Source organism: Bubalus bubalis, chromosome 4 (assembly GCF_019923935.1).
Source record: "Bubalus bubalis isolate 160015118507 breed Murrah chromosome 4, NDDB_SH_1, whole genome shotgun sequence".
Lineage (NCBI taxonomy): Eukaryota > Metazoa > Chordata > Mammalia > Artiodactyla > Bovidae > Bubalus > Bubalus bubalis.
Window position 1 is genome coordinate 92,720,894 of NC_059160.1, and position 23,185 is coordinate 92,744,078.

Below are 23,185 nucleotides of genomic sequence, written 5' to 3' on the forward strand. Positions count from 1 at the left end.
AGCCCGCCCAGTTCCTCTGTCCTTGGGATTCTCCAGGCAAGAATATAGGAGTGGGATGCCATGCCCTCCTCCAGAGGATCTTCCTGACAAAGGAATCAAATCCACGTCTCCTGCACTGTAGGCGGATTCTTTACTGCTGAGCCACTGGGGAAGCCCAGGAACAGGTTTACCCCACCTGAAAACATGGAGACATCTTTGACTCTTCCCTTTCTCTCACATCCTGAATCCAATCCGTCAAGAAATCTGCTTGGCTCTTTCTTCAGATTCCACCCAAAGCTGGCCACTTGCACACTCTCCGGGGCTTCCTCCCTGGCACGAGGCTCTGCTGTCTCCCAGGGGTCCCACTGACCCTTCCCCCTCCTTCCTCCATTGCCTCCCTCTGCAGTCTGCTTTCCAGGCTGCCATCATGTCATGGAGGTCATCTAACACTTCAGCTCATGTCCATCAAGCCCCCCGGCTCCACATTGCCCTCGATGGGAGCCCACCGGCTCCATGATTAGGGTGGAACCCTCCGCTCCCTGTATCTCCTAGGCTTGCCCACACTCAGAACTTGCTCCTGCCCCTCAAACCACACTGGTCTCCTTGTTCCTGGAGGGAACCAGCCAGGCCTGTTTGCGCCTTGAGCAGCTGCCCTGGCTCTTCTTCTGCCCTCGTGGCTTACCTCCTCAAAACCTTGGCTCAAAGTCACCTTCACAGTGCAGCCCACTCAGACCACCCTGCTGCGAACGGCCCTATCTTTCTCCCTACTCTCCTGATTCCTCTTGTTTTGTTCTGTTTATTCTTTCCATAAGACTTATCATCATCTAGGGTAGTCACTCAGTTGTGTCTGACTCTTTGCGACCCTATGAACTGTACCCCACCAGGCTCCTCTGTTTATGGAATTCTTCAGGTAAGATACTGGAGTGGGTTGCTATTCCCTTCTCCCGGGGATCTTCCCGACCCAGGGATCCAACCCGGGTCCCCCACATTGCAGGCAGATTCTTTACCATCTGAACCACCAAGTTTATTGCCAATCTCTTTCCACGGAATGGAAACTTAAAAAAAATACACGTTGTGGTGTGCTTTATTCACGGGTGTATCCCAAGTTCAAAGAATGGTGACTGGCACTGGTGCTCAATAAATTCTTGCTGAATGTGAGAAACATACAGAGACCAGCATGAGACCCTTCCACAGCATCCGTGTTATATTGCAGTTTCTATTTTGTTTCGCTTAATCGGCGAGTCCACATGGAGGAGCAGCCTGGCCTTCTGGCCCGGGCAAGTCTCCTCCCACCAGTCAGGGTTGGTGCGGGAACTGTGCAGCAAGTGGGGAGGGGGAGGCAGTCTTGTGGCCACAAGAGCAAAAGACTGGAGTCCGTTGTTTCTGTAGGAATTCAGTTTGTAGGGTCTCCTTATCCCATCACTGACTGGGTTCACCCTGGGGACTCTGCACCTTTGCTCCTGGGGCACGAACTGCTCCCTCTGGATATATCCCTGTGCTCCTCACATAGAGTAGGACTCTGCTTCCTGCTGTGCGGGGGGGTGGGGGTGGCGTGTGTGTGTGTGTGTGTGTGTGTGTGTGAGGGAGAGAAAGAGAGAGAGCAGAGAGGACTCCCCCCTTATTCTCCTTGTCCTGTTTCTCTTATGCCCCTTCCCCAGGCCTGCTTCCTGAAGGGGGTGTTCTGGAAGGTTAGTCCTTGTTCTTGGCTTTGTGCATAGGGATTTTTGCAATGAGTGTTTTACTCAAGACCCTGGTGAGCTGAGGGCTTTGGCATCATAGCAGTCGGGGCCGCCAATGGCACTTGATCCAAGAGGCAGGCACTTCCCCCCTGGGCCCATTTCCCCACTGTTCTTCTGGGAGGTGGCATCTTATGAGGTGGGGATGGGAGGCCAGGGCTGAAGGCCTTGGTTTGTCGAGGGGCCTCAAGTACTGGGCAATTTCTCTGGGTGTCTGGCTTGCCCAGTGCCTCTGCCTGGCACCCCTGCCTCTGTTCTCTCTGCCAAATCTTACTGTCTTCCAGGACCTGCCTTGGCTTCCACCTCCTTTGTGATTCCCCCACCCCACCCCAGCCTACCATAAGTATATGGCCCTCCTCAGAACGCCAGGAGCACCCCCTTTGCCTGATCGATCATCTTTCCCTCTCTTGCCATCCGTCTTTCCTGCCTCTCTCTGGTCTTCCCGTGAGAACGAGGTTCCTCAAGGCAAACTCTGTCTACTCTCCTTATGTCCCACAGCATCTAGACCGGGGTCCTGCTCTGGTGGGACATCAGCACTCACCCCCAAGAAGGAAGGCACCTCCTCCAGGCTGGCTCCCAGGCTTGGCACACGGTGGACTAGATGGAGGAGCTCTCCACACATTGGCCCTTCCCTCTTGTGTTCGGGCTATTCAAGCAATGCTTCCTGAGGAGCTAGTATGTGCTGGTTGCCATGAGGGCTATAAAAGTGGATAAGGCATGATTTCTGAATCGAGAGGCCACTATTAGCTTCAGTAACTCTAGTATAAGACGGGATGTGGTTGTGCACTGAATGACCTGCATGACCCCGCAGTTGTCTTCCTTATGCCAATGGAAGGGATTAGTGACTGGCCAGCCAGCAGCACCTAAGAAGAGAGGCCAGCACCTTCATCCATGCCGGGCTTCCCTGGTGGCTCAGCTGGTAAAGAATCCACCTGCAGTGCAGGAGACCTGGTTCGATCTCTCTAGGTTGGGAAGATCTGGAGGAGGGAATGGCTACCCACTCCAGTATTCTGGCCTGGAGGATTCCATGGACTGTATAGTCCATGGGGTCACAAAGATTCGGACATGACTGAGAGATTTTCACTTTCATCCATGCCAGGGAAAGGCTCGAAGATGAGCCCTCACCCGCGCTCACCCGGAAGGATGCTCCAGGCATCGCGTGCTCTGCTGGGAAGGACAGGCCCAGGGACCTTAGTGGGACGTGGGACCCTTCGAGTCTCAAGAATGCACTGGTACAGGCCTCCACTCGCCCATGTGGGATCATGATATCAGGTCTGATCCCAGGGCTGCAGGGGAATTAGGGGCTTCATGGATGTGTCTAGGCCTGTGGGGCTGAAAAGGCAGGGGCAGGTTTACTGTGATGCAGGGTCTCCTTGATACATCTATTAAGGGAGGCAAGTTTCAGCTTTCTTCTCAGCCTGCCTAGCGGGAGATTCCCACGCTCGTAAATGATGTTAATGACTTTCTCCTGACTTTTATGTTGTCTGGAGGCCTGCTGTCTGCCTGATAAAAGGCAGGAGGGGTAGCGGGTCCTGGCATCCTTGGATTCCCCCACTTCCCCATCCTGGCTCTGGCCTGGCAAGCAGAGGCATGGCGAGCCATTCCTACCGCAACAGCTCCAGCTACAGGGTCAGGGACTTCAGCTCCTGCTCAGCCGTTGTGCCCAAGCCTGGGGTGCATGGCTTTGCCAATGGCCTGGCCTTCCACGGGGGCAGCCCCGGGGGCCCGCACTACCGGCGTCTCGGGGGCTTCAGCAGCCGGAGCCTGTGTGCAGTGGGGTCCCCGTGGATCGCAGTGAGTTATGCATGGCCCCTCCGAGGAGGGGGCAGCTTTGGCTACCGGGCAGGGGGCCTCTGCGGGCCTACCCCACCCTGTATCACCACTGTGTCGGTCAACGAGAGTCTCCTCACGCCCCTCAACCTGGAGATCGACCCCAAGGCGCAGTGCGTGAAGCATGAGGAGAAGGAGCAGATCAAGTGTCTCAACAACAGGTTCGCTGCCTTCATCGACAAGGTGGGTGTCTGGGTTGTCCCCTGGGCTGCGGCTTAGGAAGGGAAAGGTACTTGGAACCTGGTGACAGACTGGGTTCAAATACCTGGGGACTGCCCTGTTCTGAATTAGCACATGACCCTGAGAACATGACTGAATCAGGGTCTCAGTTTTCAAATGTTGCCATGAGACTCCAACATAATCATGGATGTGAAATCACCAGACAGAAAAGGAAGGTTTATTGCTGCTGCTCACCTGGCCCAGCAGGAGCTGACTGTGTGTCTGGGGCCCCATCTTCTGGATCTCAGCCATCAAGGGGGCTGGGCGGGGTGGGCCTCTCTACTGAGGCTGGTGTCTCACCCTCTCCTAGAGGAGATGCTGCCATCTCCCTCGTGGACAGGGGAGCCACGACAGAGAGAGAGGCCAGAAGCTCCTGTCCTGCTCCTGTCTGGTGGGCACCTGGTGGGAAGCCTGGGAATTTCTAGGACTTCAGGCCCTGATGCACTCCCCTACTCAAAATATGCACAGATTAAAGACAGTGAGGTGAGAAACAGGAGATCCATGGGGGCCAGGTTGGGGCATGTAGCGTGGTGCTCTTCCGATGTTGCAGTCTCCAAGCCAGCCTTCTGGTTGGATATGTAGCTCTGGTTTCTCAGTGAAGCTCCCTCTGTGAGTCTGATGGCTCTGGGAAGGACAGCCACCCATGTCCATTGGAGGAAAGCCTCCCTTTCCAGGGTGATTCCTGTGCACATCTGCACCTTGGACTTTGTAGTAAGGTGCATTCCAAGGGGATGGGGGCGGGAGGGGTGGAAACTTTGTTCTTAGACAAATGCTCTCATCAGGAATAGGCATGCCTATAAGCAAAAGTGCTGGACACCCGTTCTTTACATGCTGTTGGCTGTCCAAACCATTCTTCCCTCACATTGGCAAAATGAAGGTGACGTTGGATCATGCAGGTCACTCTTTGCCCAAGGCCACCCACCAGGGGTTGGGCAAGGTTGAAATCCAGCTCATACCCAGCATTGTCCAAGTTTCACAGCTGTTAAGGTGAGGTAAAGCCAGATTCTTGCCCCAAATCACTCTCTTATTAGATGCTGGTGATGAATCGAATTTCTATAAAACAGTGTGAAGGCCAAATAAAACATGCCTCTGGGCCAGATCGCACCTGGGGGCTGCCAGTGTGCCATTGCTGATGTGTTCTCACTGCCTCAATTTAAAATGAGGCTCAGAGGACTTCCCTGGTGATCCAGTGGTTAAGAACCCGCCTGCGAGTCCTGGGGACAGAGGTTCGATCCCTGGTCCAGGAAAATTTCACATGTCTCAGCACAACTAAGCCCGTGTGCCACAACTACTGAGCTCAGACTGTGGAGCCCATGCTTTGCAACAAGAGAAGCCACTGCAAGGAGAAACCCACACACCGCAACTAGAAAGGAGCCTCTGCTCAGCACAACTAGAGAAAGTCCTCGAGCAGCAGCGAAGACTAAAGGCAGCCATAAATAAATAAATAAAAATAAAAAAAATGAATTGAGGCTCAGAAAAAATGAGGCACAATGACATGGTGAATGGCAGAGTTAGGCAATGAGAAATCTTCAAATTCCTGGTCCAGTCCCTCTGGACCCCTTGCCTTGGGGTCAGAATGAAGGAGAGTCATGGTGGTTGCATTTTTGAATCACTGCCATAAAAATGTCCACAAACTTAGCAGCTTAGAAGAACACAAACCTATTACCTAATGAGGCCAAAATCAAGGGGTCAGTAGGGTTGTACTTCCTCTGGAGGTCCTGGGAAAACTTCCTTTCAGGGCCATGCAGACGCTGTACAGAATTGAGGTCTGTGACTGGAGGACTGGGGTCCCTGTTCCTTGCTGGCTGACTGCCAGAGGTTGGTCTCAGTGTCTAGGGGCCGCCATATTCCTTGACTCAAGGCCTGATCTCTATCTTCAAAGATGATAGTGGTCCAGAGCTTCTCATGGTTCAAATCTCTCCTCTGCTTCCTTCTTTTGAGGGTATCTTTTACTCTTCTGCCTTCCCTTCCAGTTTAAAAGGCCTGTGTGACTATCTTGGGGCCACCTGGATAATTCAGGCTAATCTTTTGATCTTCAGTTTCATAACCTTAATTCCACCCACAAGGTCCTCTTGCATGTAATGTGACCTATTTATAGGTTCTGAGGATTGAGACATAAACATCTTTGAGGGGTTATTTTTGTCTTGCCACATGAGGTCTGGGATATTTTTGCAGGATGAGAAGTTATTTCATTCTGTGCAGAATAAATAAGTCACAAATAAATTGTGTATTCTTTCTGGAAGGAGGGATGGAGTGAAGGGAAGTTTTTTGGGGGAACAATTGTGTCTTGCATTTTCTGACTTGGCCAGATCATTTGGCCTCTGGGGGAAGGTCATGGGCTGCTGCGGGTCAGGGATCCATCCCCAAGGGCAGAGGGAGCTCTAGGGGACCAGTCACCTCCTGGGGCTCCTCCTGAGTCTCTTTCTACCACTCTGGATGGCAGGTGCGCTTCCTGGAGCAGCAGAACAAGCTGCTGGAGACCAAGCTACAGTTCTACCAGAATCGCCAGTGCTGTGAGAGCAACCTGGAGCCCCTGTTCAATGGCTACATCGAGACACTGAGGCGGGAGGCCGAGTGCATGGAGGCCAACAGCGGGAGGCTGGCCTCAGAGCTCAACCACGTGGAGGAAATTCTGGAGGGCTACAAGAAGAAGTGAGTGTGGCCAGGCTGGGAGTGGTTATAGGTGTGCAGTGGGTCTTGACTGAGTTCATACAACCTTCCCGGAGATGGCGGTGGCTAAAGATTAGGGTCATCCCAGCCTACTTACCAAGATGGTTCTGCTTTATTAGTCTGCTCTGTCTTGTCTCAGCTCTCAACACTTGCAGCCCCAATCTGGGAAAGGGGGAAAGCTTTGCAGGGAAGAAGAGCTCCCAGCCTGGGAGAGGTGGGCACACATCCAGAGCACAGACTGACCCAGAGAGGGAGAAGGTGACAGTGAAAGTGTTAGTCACTCAGTCGTGTCCAACTCTGTGTGACCCCTGGGCTGTAGCCTGCCAGGATTCTCTGTCCATGGAATTCTTCAAGCAAGAATCCTGGACTGGGTAGCCATTCCTTTCTCCAGGGGATCTTCCTGACCCAGGGATTGAACCCTGGCTTTCTGCATTGCAGACAGATTCCTTACCATCTGAGCCACCAGGGAAGCCCAAGAGAGATGGAGAGTGAGGAACAAAGGAAGCAGGAAGATGGAGAACAGACACTTGGGAGCAGTCAGTGCTAGGACGGGAGGAAAGGAGAGGTCTCTGGGGAGTTACCTTGAAGATGATTTGGCAGATACCGTTCAAGTGTCTGATGAGCTTGTATCATTCTTCTATTTATTCGGCAGATAAGTTATCAGCTTTTGTTCTGCCAGGCTCCACAATTCAAAGGTCCATGTAAATCTTTTGTTTTAATTCAATTTATTTAGTCCGGCCATTACCTTGTTTAAACTTACTGGGTCACTGTTAACTTGCTCTTCTTTACTTGGTAGCTATGGACAGAGTGATGAGTGATTTTGACATAATCGGTGCTGGTAATTTCACTGGGAAGTAATTGAAATTCTGGTCTTGGAAGATCAGGCTCTACCATCCAGATGGATCCAGCAATGGGTTTTTAAACTTTGCCTGGGGGGATGCAAATGCAGACACAATTGTGTTTGCAGGTGTCAGGGTCTGTCTCCCACTTTGGGGGTGTGAGGGCGGGTAATTATAGAGCTCAGAGTTTATAGCAGTCCCAATTACCCTGTCATTAAAAAGTTGTGAAAACCATATTCTGGGAACTCTGGTGCTCCTTGTCAGGTTGGGGCAGGACTGCTCCAGGGATAAAATCTCACAGGCAAGAGAGAGAGACTAGACCAGGCTGGCAGAGGAAGGCTGTGGAAATGCTCCCAACAATCTGGGCACCATAGGTGGCTTCTCTGATTTCAAGGTCTTGGATGGTGGGGAAGGCGGGAGAGAATGGCCTCCCAGGTTGCTACATTTTTTACAGTTTTAGAGTTGAAAGGCCACCTGGAGCATCTTTCATTCATTTGAAATGAACAAATAATTACTGAGTACCAGATCACACACCAGGCAATTTAACCCAAGACGCAGAGAGATTCAATGACTTGCCTGAGGTTTTGCAGCAACTTCAGCCCAAACTTGGACCAGAAATCAGGTATCTGGACTCCATATCCGGTGTCCTTTGGTGGGTTCTTTGTGGCTGAGAAACAAAAGTATAGAGAGGCCCAGACGCTTCTCCTAAGACACACAGAAAGTCCAGGGCAGGATCAGGGAGTTTTGATAACCTAGGACTTGGCTGGCTAGCCCGAGGCCCTTACCCCTTGGGTGGGGGCCTCTCTAACTGTGCTGTCTCTCCTCAGGTATGAAGAAGAGGTGGCTCTCAAGACTACAGCCGAGAATGAATTTGTGGTGCTGAAGAAGGTGAGTGACTGGTTGCACCTGGAGAGGAATTAAATATTGGATGCTGCATGCTTGGACACTGGGCGTCTTGCTAATTTCGAGTCAGTCCAGTTGTGGTGGTCAGACCAGGTTCCTCGGCAAACGGAGGCTTGTTGGTGGGTCAGGCTGCCAAAGCCATCTTGGTGCCGTGCAGGAACCCAGCCTGTGCTGATGGAAGCTTCTTAAAAAGAGACCTCATCATGCTGCTGTTTGGCTTTTTGTAAACTTCCCGAAAGCTGAAATGGTCGCTTTCTAATCAGTTTCACTCTCCTATGGCCTTTGCTTCCCAGATCGGGAGGTATTAGTTCTCAGCTTGCTAGTGACTATGGGAGCTGTGGTCCTCGTTCAGTGCAAGTGGAGATGGTGGAAAAACCAGGGGAGAAAACTATTAACGATTTCTCTTTGATTTCAAATTGGTGAGTTGAAGTGTATGCTAATGCTGTTCATAAATACTGTGCTTACCTTACGCACCTCATTTGTTAGTAATCACGGAATGGAGAGAGGGCTGGCAGAAAATCTGCCAGGACAGGTGTGGCCTTGGTTTCAGATGGGAGAGCCAGCTGCTTGGGTGTTGAGTGGTGCCTGACCTGGGCGCCAAGGACCACCCCTGGCTCTGTGCTCACCACACGGCCATGCTCTAGGGACCAGTTTGGCTTGGCGGCTGCAGCCTGACATGTTGGGTTGTCATCTTAGGCTACCTGCTTCTGCGGGATCCCTAGTTCCGGAGGAAGTGGAAAGAAGTCTCTAGGACTCTGACTCCTCCCCACTTCTATCCCAGGGGGTCCCACTGATGTTTGTGTGATGGGAAAGGGGTGGGCTGGGAGATGGCCTCAGGGCCTCCACAGAGGCTGACGGCTCCCCTGGGCCACTCTCCTGTCCCACCCTCCCGTGTGTCTCCACCAGGACATTGACTGTGCCTATCTGCGCAAGACTGACCTGGAGGCCAATGTGGAGGCCCTGAAGGAGGAGATGAGCTTCCTGCAGTTGCTGTACGATGAGGTGAGCCTCTTCCCATCTCCTGAAGGGCAAGGGAAGGAGAGAGCAGAGGAGGGTTTTCTAGGTTTTCTGTCGCGGTTCCTTGGTTCTAGGAAAAGCTATGCATTCCTTATTCTTCTAGGGCCTCAATATCCTTTCCTTTTATGACAAGAGATCTTTCTCTTGCTCAGATCTTTCAAAATAGAAATGAGTAGTGCCCTTCCTTTTTGGAGTGAACAGATATACACTACTATATCTAAAATAGATAACCAACAAAGACCTACCGTAGAGCACAGGGAACTAAACTCAACATTTTGTAATAACCTATAAGAAAAAAAAATCTGAAAAAAGATATATATGTATGTATAACTGAATCAGTTTGCTATACATATCAAGTGATCATAACATTGTAGATGAACTATACTGCAATTAAAAAAGACAAGAAACAAAAAATAATTTGAAAGACTGTGATTCATTGTTTATCTACACAGCATAACATGGAGATCTGACACTGTAAGTTTAGGTATATGAATATAATAATCATCTTATTAATTCAAATAGTGTGAAAGCCCAATTAGAAAATTCAGGACTCTGAACCTATCTGTAATCTGGTGGATTAGGTTTATATAGACAGTCACAGCTCATCTGGGTAGTTGGGGCCCCAAGTGGAGTGACCCAATTTGACGCTATCCACAGAAATCTACTTCTGTTGATCTAGGCATTAATGAAATTCCACCTTACTCACTGCCTTGATATTATGATTCAAATTTTAGCCTTTTATTCTTAAAGCAGCACTTAAAAAATTTTTCCTGACTTGTCAGAAGTTTCCTAATTAATTTTATAAAATTTCAGAGTTGGGGTTTGTGTTTTGAATTACCTGCAGAGAGGAGAATCGGTGAGGGCTTTGGAGATGAGGGCAATGGTTGTTGTCTCCTACAGGAAATCTACTTCCTTCAGTCGCAAATCTCTGACACCTCGGTGGTGGTCAAGATGGACAACAGCCGGGAGCTCAACATGGACTCGGTTGTGGCTGAGATCAAAGCTCAGTATGATGGCATCGCCAGCCGCAGCCGGGCCGAGGTTGAGTCCTGGTATCAAACCAAGGTGAGCTGAAGGGCAGACTTCCCCACTGGGCAGAGAGGACCACTGGAGCTGGAGCTTCCCTGGAAAATGCACCCATGCACTCAGAGGGGCTATGGTGGAGGTCCACACAGAGCAGGGCAGGAGGTGGGACAATCCCAGAAGAAATGTGGGTTGACTCTGAATGACAACATCTCAGTACCTGCAGCCACCTTGCAGTCATTGGTCCTTTCCTCCTGTCTGTCTCCCAACCTGCAGTGCGAGGAGATGAAGGTCACGGTAACACAGCAGGGTGAGAACCTCCGCAGAACCAAGGAGGAGATCAATGAGCTGAACCGCGTGATCCAGAGGCTGACAGCCGAGGTGGAGAACGCCAAGCAACAGGTCGGTGGGCTGCTGCTGGGATCTGCTCTCTGCTTTCCTCCCGCTGCTGCTAACTTTGGAGGGGCAAAGCCTATATACAGGCTTTCCAGGTGGCGCTAGTGGTAAAGAACTCACCTGCCAAAGCAGGAGATGTAAGAGATATGGCCTCGATCCCTGGGTTGTTAAGATCCCCTGGAGGAGGGCATGGAAACCCACTCCAGTATCCTTGCCTGGAGAATCCCATGGACAGAGGAGCCTGGCAGGCTATAGTCCATAGGGTCGCAAAAGAGTTGAACTGAAGCAATTTAGCTCACATGCACAAGCATATATATTTCATTTCCATTGTGGTTTATTAAAGGATATTGAGTATAACTTCCCGCACTATTCAGTAAGACCTTGGTGTTTATCTATTTGATACACAGTTGCTTATATCTGCTAATCCCAAACTTCTAATTTATCCCCTTCCCCATCCTCTTCCCTTTTTGGTAACCATAGTTTGTTCTCTATGTCTGTGACTCTTTTGTAGATAAGTTCACTTGTGTCATATCTTTGATTCCACATGTAAGTGATATCATATGGTATTTGTTTTTGTCTGACTGACTTCACTCAGTACATAGCCTCTAAGTCCATTCATGTTGCTACAGGTATTATTTTACTCTTTTTTTTATGGCTGAGTAATATCCCACCCCTCCCTTTGTATGTATGCCACATCTTTATCCACTCATCTGTCGACGGACATTGAGGTTGCTTCCATGTCTTGGCAATTGTAAATAGTGCTGCAATGAATATTGGGGTGCATGTATCTTTTCAAATTAGGGTTTTCTCCAGATATATACCCAGGACTGGGATTGCTGGATCACATGGTAACTCTATGTTTAGTTTCTTAAAGGCGTCTGCACACTATTTTTGGGCTTCCCTGGTGGCTCAGCTGGTAAAGAATCTTCCTGCAGTGCAGGAGTCCTGGGTTTGATCCCTCGGTTGGGAAGATCCCCTGGAGAAGGGAATGGCTACCCACTCCAGTATTCTGGCCAGGAGAATTCCATGGACTGTTTAGTCCATGGGTTGCAAAGAGCTGGACACAACTGAGCAACTTTCACTTTCCTTACTGTTTTCCATGATGGCTGCATCAACTTACATTCCCACCAACAGTGCAGGAGTGTTCTCTTTTGAAGAGGCTTGTGTTTTAACAACCTGCATCTGAATGACCAAGAGTGCCCAAGACATTCAAAGAGAGGATGCTTGGTCTCCCTTCTCTGAATTCTGTTCTCATTGCCCTCTATATCCCTTCACAGTTCCTCTCCTCTAAACACGTACCTTAGACAACACAGTCTAGTGCTGTGCTTGCCTCCTGCTTTTTCTGTCTCTCCCCACTTCTCTTGCTGGACTTGGGGTGCGCAGGCCTGAACTAGCGACACACCACTCTGTTCAAACGGAGCACTACCACCCTCTGCGCATTTCTCTCATTTAAAACTGTCCATCCTTTATCTTCAGTTCCGTTCCCCTTCATCCCAGCACTCATTCTCATGCATTTAATATAGTTCTTTATAGTCTCTCTTTCATCTATATATTTCATATGTATATTAGATTCATTTAAACCTCTTAGCATTTTAAGTTTACAAAATGATATTATACCATAAATCTCATTCAAATTCTGCCACTTGCCAGTTGGAAGTTTTTGAAATCCATGCACATCACTATAAATTGTCTGTTTCATTATTTCTGTCCTATTTATAAACCATGGTTTCCTATCCATTCCCTTATTGATGGATGCTTGCTGAGTTTGCCTCCAAGACTTTGCTGTTACATTCAGTTGTATCATGAACATTTATACATATCTCTACAGGTTTCCATGTGTAACCACATGAGGGATGTTTTGAAGGTATAAAGCAAGAAATGGAATTGTTGAGTTGTAAGATATTCACTAATTTACTTTCCATAAGTGCCCTCGGAGTTCTGGGCCAGAGTGTGCTCCCAGTATGGGCAAGCGAGGACTTCTGTTTCAGCATTTGCTGTTACCAGACTTTGGAACTCTTGTGGATCTAATAATGTGTAAATGGCATCTAACTGTCAATTTTCATTTCTGTCGTTAACTAGAATGACTGTCTCTTCATTTACTTACTACTCATTTGCATTTTCCTTCCTGAGAGCTGCCTGTTCAGATCATCTGCCCATTTTTTATTGTGATTTTTTTTCTTCTCAGTGATCTCCAGTATTTCCTTGCCCATTCTATGTAGATGTTACCCTTTATATTTATACATTTTCCAGTTAATCTTCCCTCAACCTGTCACTTGTCTGTTTTGCTCTGATTTCCTTCACTGAATAGAAACCTTTAAACTGGATGTAGCCATATCCATCACTTTTTGCTTTAACAGTTAATACTTAAAATGTTTGAGGTCATAGAGACCTCCTGTTACAGTTTTGTCTTCTACTGATTTTATACTTTTACTTCTCAGATTTAGTTCTTTAATCCATCTGACCTTTATTTTTGGTATATACAAGGAGTAGGTTTTTAATTAAATTTCTCTACATATACTAAGAAAATGTGTTCTGTAATCCATTTCTTACTCACTGGTTTGTGATACCACCTGTATCATAATACTGAGTTCCCACATATTCCTGGTTTAAATTCTGTCCTCTCCCCTTGGTTTAGCTGTTCTCAGCCACTGAGTAAGAGGTATCAGAAGTAATTTGTTACTATTAGTAGCCAAATAATGGAATATGAGAATGATTTACTTTCCAGAAGTGAAGTTAGAGAAAGTTAGAAGTTTTCCTCGCTTGCATTCTGATATGCTTTTAAAAAATATTTATTTTAATGTGGTTAGAATAAAAATTTATAGGTTTCCGGAAAGCTCAGATGGTAAAGAATCCATCTGATATGCAGGAGACCCTATCTGATTCCTGGGTGGGGAAAATCCCCTGGAGAAGGGAATAGCCACCCGCTCCAGTATTCCTGCCTGGAGAGTTCATGGACAGAGGAGCCTGGTGGGCTACAGTCCATGGGGTCACAAGAATTGGACATGGCTGAGTGACTAATAACAAGAACACTTAACATGAGATATATCCTCTTAACACAATTTTAAGGTGTACAATACATTATTGTTGATTCTAGGTACAATGTTTTATAATGGATCTCTAGAGTTTATTTGTCCTGCTTTATGCCCTGCTACTGCTAAGTCACTTCAGTCATGTCCGACTCTGTGTGACCCCATAGACGGCAGCCCATCAGGCTCCCCCATCCCTGGGATTCTCCAGGCAAGAACACTGGAGTGGGTTGCCATTTCCTTCTCCAATGCATGAAAGTGAAAATTGAAAGTGAAGTAGCTCAGTCGTGTCCGACCCTCAGCAACCCCATGGACTGCAGTCTTCCAGGCTCCTCCATCCATGGGAATTTCCAGGCAAGAGTATTGGAGTGGGGTGTTATTGCCCTCTATGCCCACTGATTTGTAATTCCCTATTTCCTCCTCCTCCTAGCTCCTGGCAAACATCACTCCACTCTTTCTTTTTTTAATATGTATTTATTTGACTGCTTTAGGTCTTAGTTGCTGCATGTGGAATCTTCGTTGCCTCTTTCAGGGTCTTGCGCTGCATGGACTCTCTAGTGTGTTTTGCAGGCTTAGTTGCTCGAGACATATGGGATCTTAGTTCCCCGACCAGGGATTGAACTCGCTCCCCTTGCATTAGAAGGCGGATTCTTAACCGCTAGACCACCAGGGAAATCCCCACTCCACTCTAATTCTATGATTTGACTATTTTAGATACGTCATATAAGCTGAATTGTGCAGTGTTTGTCTTTCTGTGTCTGGCTTATTCAATTCAGTTCAGTCACTCAGTCGTGTCCGACTCTTTGTGACCCCATGAACTGCAGCACACCAGGCCTCCCTGTCCATCACCAACTCCCAGAGTCCACCCAAACTCATGTCCATTGAGTCGGTGATGCCATCCAACCATCTCATCCTCTATCGCCCCCTTCTCCTCCTGCCCTCAATCTTTCCCAGCATCAGGGTCTTTTCAAATGAGTCAGCTCTTCACATCAGGTGGCCAAAGTGTTGGAATTTCAGCTTCAACATCAGTCCTTCCAATGAACACCCAGGACTGATCTCCTTTAAGATGGACTGGTTGGATCTTCTTGCAGTCCAAGGAACTCTCAAGAGTCTTCTCCAACACCACAGTTCAAAAGCGTCAATTCTTTGGCACCCATTACACTTAGCATAATGTCCTCAGGGTTCATCCACATTGTCACACATTGGAGAATTTCCTTTTTTTAAAAGGCTCAATAATATTCCACTGTATGTATATATCACGATTTCTTTATCCATTCACCTGTTGATGGAAATTACACTGTTTTCGTTCTTGGCTATTGCAAATAATACAAACATGGGAGAGCTAATATCTCTTTGAGATCCTGCTTTAGATTCTTTGGGATAAAACACCCAGAAGTGCAATTGCTGGATCATATGATAATCCTATTTTTTTAAGTTTTTGAGGAACCTTTAAACTGTTTTCCAGAGCAGCTACACTATTTTGCATTCCCACCAAAAGTATACTAGAGGTTCAATTTCTCCAAATCCTCATTAACACTTGTCTTGATTTTCTGATAATAGCCAAACTGACAGGTATCAGGTGATTCTCACTGTGGATTGGTTTGCATTTCCTTGATGATGGGTGATGTTGAATGTCTTTTTCATGTATCTATTAGTTATTTATTAGTCTTGTCTGGAGAGATGTCTCTTTATGTCCTTAGCCCATTTAAAAAATTGGGTTACTTTTGTTTTCTGCTATTGAGTTGTAGAAGTTCCTTATACTTTCTTAAGTTGGACAAAAGGAAGGCGCTATAGTTAGTGGACAAAAGCATTGGAATGCGAGCTTCTTCCAGCATGCTGATCTCAGGGGACCCAAGAATGAGATTCCCATACAGCAGCCTCTGAAAATCTGGGCTGCTGCTGCTAAGTCGCTTCAGTCGTGTCCGACTCTGTGCGACCCCAAAGACGGCAGCCCACCAGGCTCCACCATCCCTGGGATTCTCCAGGCAAGAACACTGGAGTGGGTTGCCATTTCCTTCTCCAATGCATGAAAGTGAAAAGTGAAAGTGAAGTCGCTCAGTTGTCCGACTCCTAGTGACCCCATGGACTGCAGCCTACCAGATTCCAATGTCCATGGGATTTTCCAGGCAAGAGTACCGGAATGGGTTGCCATTGCCTTCTCCGGAAAATCTGGGCTTGGCCCTCACTAGTTGGGTAGCTTGGAGCAAGTCACAGCCTCTCCGACTGAGGTTCAATGTCTTCATCTGAATAATGGAAATAACCACACCTGTTCTGATAAGCTCAGGAGTAACTTCAAGGTCAAATTAGATACCATCTGTGAAAGTGACTTGTAAACTAACAGCAGTATAAAAATGTGAGATAATTATCTAATATTAGCATTAGTCTGATAAAAAATGAAGGGAGAAAGCTCCAAATGGCTGTGATTTCCCTGCCTAGTTAATTTAAAAATTGACCATTTTGAATTGAGGTAAACAGTCCATGGGGTCTCGGAGAGTCGGACACGACTGAGCGACTTCACTTTCACTTTTAACTTTCACGCATTGGAGAAGGAAATGGCAACCCACTCCAGTGTTCTTGCCTGGAGAATCCCAGGGATGGGGGAGCCTGGTGAGCTGACGTCTATGGGGTCGCACAGAGTCGGACACGACTGAAGCAACTTAGCAGCAGCAGCAGCAGGATGACCAAGGCCATGGGAGACCTTAGTCCTCACAGAGACCCAGAGTCCCCACAGCCTGCACTCTTCTTAAGCTCCTTTTCTCCTTTCCTCCCCACAGCGCTGCAAGCTGGAGACCGCCCTGGCCGAGGCGGAGCAGCAGGGTGAGGCGGCCCTTAACGACGCCAAGTGCAAGCTGGCTGGGCTGGAGGAGGCCCTGCAGAAGGCCAAGCAGGACATGGCCTGCCTGCTCAAGGAGTACCAGGAGGTGATGAACTCCAAGCTGGGCCTGGACGTGGAGATCGCCACTTATCGCAAACTGCTGGAGGGCGAGGAGAGCCGGTGAGGACGGGCCCAGGGCTACTTCATATCACCACATGGGGCTAGAAGAGTGTCTCACTGACTCACCTCCAGGCAGAGAGCGTTCAAACTGGCCAAGTCTCTAGAGACCTAGAGAGACTAGCCATTGTCCTATTCCCAGATAGGGAAACTGAATCTCAGGGAGGAGAAAAGCTTATCTAAGACCATAGTTTGTTGTTGTTGAGTCGCTCAGTCGTGTCCGACTCTTTGCGACCCCATGGACTGCAGTATGCCAGGCTTCCCTGTCCTTTACCATCTCCAGGAGTTTGCTCAAACTCATGTCCACTGAGTCAGTGACGTCATCCAACCATCTCATCCTCTGTTATCCCCTTCTCTTCCTGCCTTCAATCTTTCCCAGCATCAGGGTTTTCTCTAATGACTCGGCTTTTTGCATCAAGTGGCCAAAGTGTTGGAGCTTCAGCTTTAGCATCAGATTGCAGCTAGTTAATGGCTAAGCTAGAACTACACCAGCCTCCTGGCTAGCACTCCAGTGATCTCTCTCCCTTCCTGTGCTTCCTCCAGTACAGCTCAGTCCCAGGCAACTTTTCACCTGTTGGGTGAAAGTGTGTTTTTGAGGTCATATCTCTGCTGCTGCTTCTGCTAAGTTGCTTCAGTCGTGTCTGACTCTGTGTGGCCCCATAGATGGCAGCCCACCAGGCTCCTCTGTCCCTGGGATTCTCCAGGCAAGAATACTGGAGTGGGTTGCCATTTCATTCTCCAAGTCATATCTCAGTGGGTTGTGAAAGCTGGAATCATTCAGAAGCTTTGTTAAAGGCCATTCCACTCAGTTTGGGATGCACAGAATGCAAGGAATTCTCTCAGCCCAGACAGTCTGGTGTTCAGAACGGCGAATAGAAGCAGCACTGTGTCCTTGCCCAGCAGAGAAGACAGGGGCAGGCATGCATCCACCCATCCTCTAGGTGACTGGGCTTAGTGTCCCAGGAAGACTATCAGAGGCTTCTCAGGGGAGGAGGCAGAGGAGCCGAGGCGGGGCAGGAAAGGGATAGGTCACCTCAGGCGGTGCTGACAGTTTGAGCCAAGAATTGGGGCCAGGGGGTGTCAGCGTGGGGGGGAGCAATGCAGGTTTACTTCTCAGGTGGTACAAGGGTCTCTAGCCTTGAGATGGCCACGTCACCATTGCCTCTGTGCTGGGTCCCATCGTGGGGAGCAGGCCAGACTGGGGAATAGAGTGTAGAGATTACGATAACAGGCTGTGAGCCAGACCACCCGGGTTTGGATCCCAGCACTACACGTACTAGCTTCAAAATAATGTCCTAACCTGTAAAGCATATAATCATAAAATCCACTGCTTCAGGCTCTCGCAAAGATTCAACAGGTAATGGAACGCAGTAAGTTTGTGCAGGAAGAAGTTATTATCAGAATTAGAATAACTCTATGGTGGGGTGGCCCGACAGGGCTGCACCCATGGAGAGACTCCATATTAACACTGTTAGTGTTAGAAATCTGACAAGAGTGGCACCCAAGGCATCTGGCCATGCCTGACCAAAGCTGGTAAATTTCCTGTCCTTTTCTGAGGTCTTTGGGTGAAGCCAACTGTGCTATCACCTCCTTTGCAGTCCCTAACCCACTTGCTAGCACTCAGTGTGCAATGTGAAACTTACTTTCATTATGGCAATCATCAACCGTCATTAGTGTGTTGATAACTCCGTCATAATAAATGATGCACTGTTCCTTACACATGAGCTTTTAAAAGGTTGTTTAGTGTATTCACGTATGGTGGCCATTGTCCTTTTGATAGACTTTCTTCTCTTACATATGGGGCTTCCTTGACAGCACAGATGATAAAGAATGCGCCTGCAATGTGAGAGACCTGGGTTCGATCCCTGGGTTGGAAAGATCCTCTGGAAAAGGGAATGGCAACCCATTCCAGTATTCTTGCCTGGAGAATTCCAAGGACAGAGGGGCCTGGCGGGCTACAGTCCATGGGATTGCAAAGAGTCAGACATGACTGAGCGACTGGCACTTTCACTTTCCTCTTACATATAACGTATGTAATTAGATTATATGCTCATTCATTGCAGAAAACACAGAAAATAAGAAAATAAAAGCAGGCCTAATTACTCAATTTGGAGAGAGTTGCTGGGCATTGGCTAGAATCTTCTGGAAGGGCACAATTCTGACACTGTAGCAAAGCCAGGTTCATGCAGCAGGAAGGTGAGCTGGAAGCATATATCCCTTGAGAAGACAAGGAGTGGGGAAGGGTTCTGAGTCAGGCAGAGTGAATCCGAATAGAACATTCCTGGAGAAAAAGTTTTGAAGTTGGGAGTTTAAAAAAAGTGAAGGAGACACAGAACAGAAAGTACAGGTGTTTATGAAGCATGCAAGGTCCTGGTATAATGACGCATCGTAACGAGTGTTCAGCAAAGGGTACTGAAAACCCTTACATCAGGTTTACTACGTGCCAGGCTCTGCCTGCAGATGCTTTACACACAGAACTGATAACAGTCTTATTAGAGCTGAGGAAACTGAGGCTTGGAAAGGTGAGGTGACTTGCCCAAGGTCATCCAGCTAGTAACTGGTCCAGCCAGCTCTAGGGTCCAGGCTCTTAACTACATACCCTCCAGCCTCTCTCTGAGTTTATCAAGTCAGGTGTAGTGTCTGGGGTAGCTTTTAAGAGTGTGAGATAAAAATGGATCCATCCGGATGCTAGGCAAGCTTTTTCCCACCCAGAGGTGTCCAGTTAGGCAGTAGCTGCTCCCATCACCTATTTTTTGGCTTTGCCGGAATTTTAGCAGGGGGATAAGAAGGGTCACCCCACCCCTACTTTTCAGTATCCCAAGTTTCCATAGCCTAGAAGCAAACAGGGAATAAAGTGGCCTTTTGGATCCTGCAAACTAACCTCCCCCAGTCCTTTCGGGATCCCAGGGAACAGTGCTAGCACGGCTGCCTCTGCAGAAGGGCCCGCCCCGCGTCTCTCTTCCCTGCCTTCAGGATGGAGAGCAGGCATGCCGCAAGCGCAGAGCAACCAGGTTCTAACTGCCTCCTCTCCTCTCCCCTGCAGGTTGTGCGAAGGTGTGGGCTCCATCAACATCTGTGAGTTTGAGGGTGTGGGTGGGCGTGCTTCTTTGGGTATCTATGGTCTTCATGGATTGCTTCGTAGGTTGCTTGTGATAGGGGACTGAGCCTCTGTCCATAGTACACTGAGTGAGAGGGATAGGAGCTGAGCGACCTGGATAGCCCCAAATAGCTGACCACCACCCAAATATGGACCCGTCTGGAGCATTCATGAAGCTTAAGCTTATGCCTGTGGCAAATTCGGACCTGCTAATTGGTTCTTTAAAAGTTACCCAAGTCTTTCAACCATACAGAATACGCCTCAGGTAGTACAATGTTTCATGAGAAAACAAACAAACAAACCATGAGCTATATATTCGGATCAGCTGGGGCTACTGAAAACATCTCTTAAATCTGTGTCTTAAACAATTCGACGTGTATGCCGCCCCTAGCCTAGATGTCATCCGTTCCCCTCACCTTTCCAGCAGCATTATTTCTAGATGATTCTGTGCTCAATCAGTTTTTGCCTAAAGATTTCAACATTGCAATGTAGACAAGCAGAGTTCGGTGTCCAACTTGCTAACCATATTCCTTCAGGAAGATGGCAATGGGATTAGATTTTCCTGTAGTTTAAAAGGATTCATGTCACTAGTCCCTCAGTGTGTAAAGAGAGTTAATCATTGGTTCTAGAAAAATTCTGGGTCATGCCATGTCTGAAATGGAGAGAATTCTGAGTTGGTATCTCCTTACAGGTGTGAGCCGTTCCCAGGGAGGCGTGATCTGCGGCGACCTTGGTTCCACTGTCCCACGTGGCCTGGGTGGCACGGCCATCAGCAGCAGTGCTCTTTGCTCCCCCTCTGTAGGGGGATTCTGTTCCAGTGTGAGATCTGTGAGGTTTGCATAGTGGGGGTTAGGACTCTGGACAGATGGTGTCTGAGGGGGCCAGGGTGGAAAGTGGGGAACAGGGAAAGCTTTTCTGTCTCAGGCCCAAATATCAGTTTAGTGACTGTCCCTTACTGGGGAGCCAGAACTAACTCTCCAGGTTCCTCCTCACTGGAGTTATGGTTTACTCTTTGAGTCTCAACCCTGGGTTTGGCATTCTTGCTGCCTCCATTGATTCTCCCCCCTCCCTGTGGTCCAAGAAAAGATGTAAAGACTTTTTGATATAAACTGCTTAGTCATTTTCTTCCCTAATTTCAGGTTAGTAGACATTTACTAAGAACTGACCATGTGCCAGGCCCTCTGGGCAGGGGCCCAGGTAGCAGGTGGCAGGGCATGGATGCACCCTTGTGCTTTGCCCTTGGACAAAGGACTGTTCATGGCTCATCAGCACTGAGAGGGCAGCAGAGGGAGTGGGGCTGGGGCTCTGGGAGTCCCCTCACTTGATCTGAGAGATTGTATGTTCCCAGAGCATCCCTCAGCCATGTAGCGGTCAGGATGGAAAGACTGAGGCTAATCCTCCCAGCTTTTTATTGTTGGTGGTTTGTAATTTTATTGTAGTGGGGTGATTCCTATATGGCTTCTTCTCTCTTTTGGTGTGCATGATTAAATGTCATGGTAAACGTTTTCTCCTGTAACCAAGTCAATGCCTGTACCCTTCCTTGTTTCCCCAATTGTTTCAGTGGTTCTCCAAGTGTGGACCATGGACCACCATCTACATCAGGGTCCCTGAGGAGTGGGGGATGAGGGGATTGTTAAATATGCAGATGTTGGGCTCCATCCAGAACCACTGAATCAAAAGTTCTGGAGATGAGTCCAGGGATCTGAATTTAAGCAAGCTCCCAGGTGATTCCCATAAGAATTAAAGATCAAGAGTCACTGGTTTGTGTGGGTGGCTCAGATCATTCTGGCCGTGGAGGTGACTTTCCCTCTGATTGTCACAGGATCAGATTCAACTCTTTGCCTTTCTCCTCTGACTTTGTTAAAAGATCAGAGCCAGTCTGGGCCACCCACAGTGGGTGGGGTGGGGGCAAAGGTAAAAAAGAGGAGGAGGGGGAGCCTGTGTTGACTAGCACTGGTTAGATGTCTGGAACATCATATATGTATTTCATTCATTGCTTACAGCAACAGTATTATACTGATATGGAAATTAAGGCCGTGAGAAGTTGAGTAACTTCTCATACAGCTAGTCCAGGATCCAAACTGAGGGCTATGTATGTTAGTCACTCTGCTGTGCCCTACTCTTCATGACCCCATGGTCTGTCCATGGAATTCTCTAAGCAAGAATACCAGAGTTGGTTGCCATTCCCTTCTCCAGGAGATCTTCCAAACCCAGGGATCCAACTGGAGTCTCTGGCATTAAAGGCAGATTCTTTACCATCTGAGCCACAAGAGAAGACCCAATAGGGAATGTCAATGCTCATAGACTTTCTGCTCCCTTGCCTCGGTTTTTCCTGAAGAATAAAATCATGGCCCATGCCGTTCTAACTGATCCTACCTTACTGACACTCCAGAGAAAAGAGAAGGGAGGTGACATTAATGAGCCTCCTGGAAGTGTTTGTAGGAACATCTCCTCACAGCTTCTGGTCTCTAAGAATCTTGGACAGACCTTAGTATGGGGCAATTAACACAGGCCTCTTACGTGGGGATCCAGAATGAAAACTCAGACCTCTGGTCAGAGGACATTTGCCCCGATGGCCTGGACAGGGGCAGTGGGCTCTGTGGGGACCTCTGGTGTTGCTGTTGTTTAGTCACCAAGTCATGTCTGACTGTTTGTGACTTCATAGACTGTAGCCTGCCAGGCTCCTATGTCCATGGGATTCTCCAGGCAAGAACACTGGAGTGAGCTGCCATTTCCTTCTCCAGGGGATCTTCCCAACTCGGGATTGAACCCACGTCTCCTGCATTGGCAAGGTGATTCTTTACTGCTGAGCCACCTGGGACTCTCTCGCCCAACTATTCCTGCACTGAGAACCCCCAAGAAGTGCCCCCAGGGAAGTCGGTTAAGAGTCCCCTCAGATGCGAGGGTGTCCTCCCTGGATGTGATGAGATGGAGAGAGGGGTTTTGGTGGATGACTTTCTTTCACTTGTTTTACAGGAAGAACACATTTCTCACATCTTACATTATTTGGGATTTTTAAAAAAAGATTTAAAAAAAGACCCAATTGGGTAGAAGATACCTTGCCCCAAGAATACATATTTGATCTCAAAATACAAAGACCTTTGAGTAGTTCTCCTTGGCAGTGCCCTCCTAATGCCTTTCAGAATGTGTCCCCATGAGACTCACTGGTCCCTGGGAAACCTGGGAGGACCCAGATCTTTTTTAGTGTGGTGGCCCCCTGGTCTCTCCTCCTGGGCTTAAAGGGTCTTTCAGGGGCTTCATCTTGGGCACTTCCTTGGTCTAGAGTCCACCAAGTCTGAGCAGGGGAGAAAATTGGGCTCAGGGAGCCACTAGATCGCCTCTGTGAAGGGAAAGGAGTTGTACCAGGCCCCTTCTGCCCCAGAATGGGGTAGGGGAGTGGGGGAGGGTGGCAGAAATGGGGGAAGCTCTGCCTTTCCTTTCGGAGCGTGTGTATATGC

General features: G+C 48.4%; 1 protein-coding gene across 1 annotated transcript; it reads left to right on the top strand.

The window, feature by feature from the left end:
- Positions 1–3,201: 3,201 nt before the first annotated feature.
- On the top strand, positions 3,202–21,232 carry LOC123465693 (keratin, type II cuticular Hb5-like). Its single transcript, XM_045165481.1, has 9 exons — positions 3,202–3,728; positions 6,208–6,416; positions 8,101–8,161; positions 9,083–9,178; positions 10,094–10,258; positions 10,493–10,618; positions 16,413–16,633; positions 19,674–19,705; positions 20,419–21,232. The coding sequence occupies exons 1-9, from the start codon at positions 3,306–3,308 to the stop codon at positions 20,568–20,570; spliced, it is 1,485 nt and encodes a 494-aa protein (XP_045021416.1). The 5' UTR covers positions 3,202–3,305; the 3' UTR covers positions 20,571–21,232.
- Positions 21,233–23,185: the final 1,953 nt, after the last annotated feature.